The sequence below is a fragment of the Dipteris shenzhenensis genome, chromosome 13 (assembly GCF_047967505.1).
Source record: "Dipteris shenzhenensis isolate YYH24624 ecotype China chromosome 13, Dip_SZ_1.0, whole genome shotgun sequence".
Lineage (NCBI taxonomy): Eukaryota > Viridiplantae > Streptophyta > Polypodiopsida > Gleicheniales > Dipteridaceae > Dipteris > Dipteris shenzhenensis.
In genome coordinates, this window is record NC_141608.1 from 1,187,870 (window position 1) to 1,191,350 (window position 3,481).

Here is a 3,481-nt window from a genome sequence, read left to right on the forward strand (position 1 = left end):
GAGGATCGTGTGTATTCACCATAGAGATCGTGAGTATCTAACATCGGAGGACTCGCCCAACATAAATAGTAAAGAAAATATGCTGCCTCGCCCTTGAAGCCTAAGAGGGTGCACAACATTTTAGTTTGGAGTCTGGACTTGCCAACGTTGTCAGCTCCGTCGCGTTTGTCACAACTTGCATCACGGGCACAACTGCTGCGCCATATATCAAGAACTTACTTTGTTCTTAGAAGAAAGAAAAACAACATAAACAATGAAGCGTAGTCGCCAGTTTTCATATACGAATCAGGCATAGATACCTGGTATAAAGTTTAAACAGCTGGCTACCAGATAGATTGCTACTCCTAGGTTTTGGATTTACAGCCAAAAATGATGAACGGAACTTCCAATCATAAAGAGCTAGTCGACACCGTTCGCTATAACTACAACCCCATACTTTCGCTACAAAGACAACCCCATACTAAACGTGATCCACAAACTTGCTGAGGCTGCGATGCAGAGCTAAGCTGTCACCACATTAGTACCACATGATTAACCAAGCAACTTAGGACACATCGAGATGACCTTGGCCCCTTCGGAAAGAGGAGCTGCTCTTCCTACTGTTGCGACGACTCTCTCTAGATATCTGACCTGTCTGGGCGAATGGCACGCTCAGTTCCACAGTGCTCGTGTATCCTTTCCTGTTCTTGTAGCTCCCAGAAAGTTTGAGTTGGTTATTGCTACTATACAAGTCATCAGCATAGTTGTATGTATCCCGAGTATTTCCACCCCTATCGTTGTAAGGGTAAACGTCCCTAAAGATCGCATTACTCGTAGTATCGTCGAAATAGAGCTGCGTGGTGTCATCGTAGATGGTGGTGCCGTTGTCCATGTAGATGCGAAGCCTTAGGTGTATGTGGACGGTCCGACCTGAGTACCAACCTTCACAGAGGCCAAAACCAGACGCTTTGAGGTTCAGAGGATCAAAAGACGCCAAGGGTAACAACAGGCGAGCACGGGAGAATCGCAAGAGATCGTGATCTATAAACTCACCTGGATATATTGTGTAGAATGTCGCATAGCCTGTATTATTGGTGTTCTGATATCCTCGCAACCATTTCTCGCCCTGCGTACTTTCAAGGTCCTCGTCGCTGTAAACACCATCGTATCTGCACTGCCAGATGTCTATTCTGGCCTTTGTGACGGGGACACATTGGTTGAGACGGGAACTCAAGGCGGCATCTGTCACGCGGACTGTGAGGTTGAGCGGCACCCCGAAGGTGACGTTGCTTCTCAAGTTGAAAGTCTCGATGTCTTCCTCGATCCAGTAAGGCCCCTCAGACTGCTCGGTGACTTGGGAGCAGTTGCTGAGGCCTCTAGCGGAAGCGAAAGACGAAATGCCAGCTAAAGTATAGACGAGCATAAACGGTAGGAAAGACAAATACCTCGACATGAAAGGGCAGGGGTGCGATGAGGGCATATCCATGTCCTTAACACTCGCCTGAGGAAGCCAGAAGGTGTGAAAGTAGCAGTGCAACTTCAGCTTGGAACTAAGAACTGAGAGGAAACCCACATATATAACCTTCGAAAGACGCATAAAGCTAAAAAAAGTTACAACTTACGGTAGACGTCTCGAACCTGCACGGTCTCTCTCTCTCTATACCACACACAGACCCTCTCTCCACCGGATGATTCGATCAGACGGGTATTCGATACGCATGACCTGTGATGATATATTATAGATCCTCACGGCTACGCGATAAAGAAAGTCTCGACTCTGTACATCAGGATTCAGAATTTCAGGTGACAGAGCCTGGTATGCCTTCGTGACTCATGTGAACCTCTCTCCGGACTCGTCCGGAGCAAGAGGAACTCATTAAAGGTGACAGCTCCTTTTCAGTCTGGCACACTTGTCGCGTTCCCAACTTTATGTCTGGAAGCAGCACGGATTCTATAGCAAGAAGGCTAGCCAGAACAACTGTAGGTAATAGGTAGTGAATTCTGATGAGAGACCGGCGGTGCGGCAGATAGCTTCAAGGCTCAAGCTAAGTGCAGGTTCTTGAACGTTTTCTTCAACGCCGAACGTTACTCGCTCCGGCAATGGAAGAACTCTGTTGCGTACTCTGGGAACAACACCAGCTTTGATGCTTGCAAAAGATATTGGAGCCTGAGACAGGTGCAGGTGAAGGAAGCATCAAAGCCGAGCTTTGCGTCGAGGCCCACCTCTCTGTTGGGCTGTGGCCCACGCTCTTCGAGTCTTGGCCGGCAGCCGCATGCGCCACTGCACGTCTCTCAAGGTCCGCCATCGACGCATGCTAATAAAATTTTCATTATAGCATACTTTGCGCGAAGAATGGTTAGCACAGACGACGAGAACTGCGCCACTGCGCAACGACGCCAGGTTGACAGACTTTTATACACGTCCAAACTCCAAGCTTTTGTCCTCTCTCCAAGGAACTCTACCTATTTTAGTCATTACCTACAGCTCTGCAGCTTGCAAGTTGTAGGAGATCAACGTTTCAACTTTCAGCATCTCCAATTTGTATGAGCATATTCTGGAGACTCGCCCAAGGCTTGAGCACATTTCCACGTAGGGCAAATGCTATACCTTGAAATTCGGGACACGAGAATGTGCGTGGTTTCCCTGATATCGCCTTAGCCTTAGGGCAAATGCTACACCTTGAAATTCGGGACACGAGAATGTGCGTGATCTCCCTGATATCGCCTCAGACTTAGGAGCCTCCATGTCGGTGGTCTCCCTGATATTGGCCTTAGCCTTTGGAGGTGAAATGGGCTCAAATGGGCTCATTGAGATCGATGTTAAGCATGAAATGCAGATCTCCCTTTGCTCTCGGAGGCCTACACATTTTTGGCATGCTATATTGACGTTTTTGGCGTTAAGAAGCTAAAATTCACTCATTTAAAAAATATTTCTAACTTTTTTGTGATTGTTGAGGCTCCACTTTTTCTTCTCCCTTTCTCTCTTGTTTCTATTTTGGTCCCCTTATTTTTGGCCACTTAATGTCATTCCAACTTTTTTTCATTTTCCTCTTTCATATTAAGAATCCCTTCACGACAGGCCACTTGAACGTGGTTCAACTCTTTTTTTTGGTGAAGAAAAAGGAAATTATGATCAAGAAATTAAGAAAGATACAAAGAAATTGAAAAAGCAGCTTATACAATTGGAAGCAACTCCTAGGGAGCTTTACATAGTGCTTTCGCTACAAATGGAAGCTCGAAAAATCTAGGGGCATAATATCAATGTAGGTCGAGAATACTAAGTTGTACCTGATTCAAGAGGTCATTTGGGAGACCTTCGTGGTGGAAAGCAATGGCGTTCCACACCTTCCAAAACTCAAGAATCATAATTTAGGAGCCTACACATTGATGTAACCCATCCTAAATTGAACACATGTGCTTTGATAAATTAGAATGAGAGAGTTCAATCTAATGAAAATATAAGTGGATCTTGGGGAACATACTATATGACTTTTTCTTAAAC

The 3,481-nt window shown here is 45.8% G+C and overlaps 1 protein-coding gene across 1 annotated transcript; it reads right to left on the minus strand.

Annotated features, from left to right (window-relative positions):
• Nucleotides 1-247: 247 nt before the first annotated feature.
• On the minus strand, nucleotides 248-1,551 carry LOC147894904 (uncharacterized). Its single transcript, XM_087383975.1, has 2 exons — nucleotides 1,033-1,551; nucleotides 248-921 (listed from the first exon to the last, which is right to left on the minus strand). Exons 1-2 carry the CDS (start codon nucleotides 1,463-1,465, stop codon nucleotides 545-547), a joined length of 810 nt encoding a protein of 269 aa, XP_087240101.1. The 5' UTR covers nucleotides 1,466-1,551; the 3' UTR covers nucleotides 248-544.
• Between the last annotated feature and the right edge of the window lie 1,930 nt (nucleotides 1,552-3,481).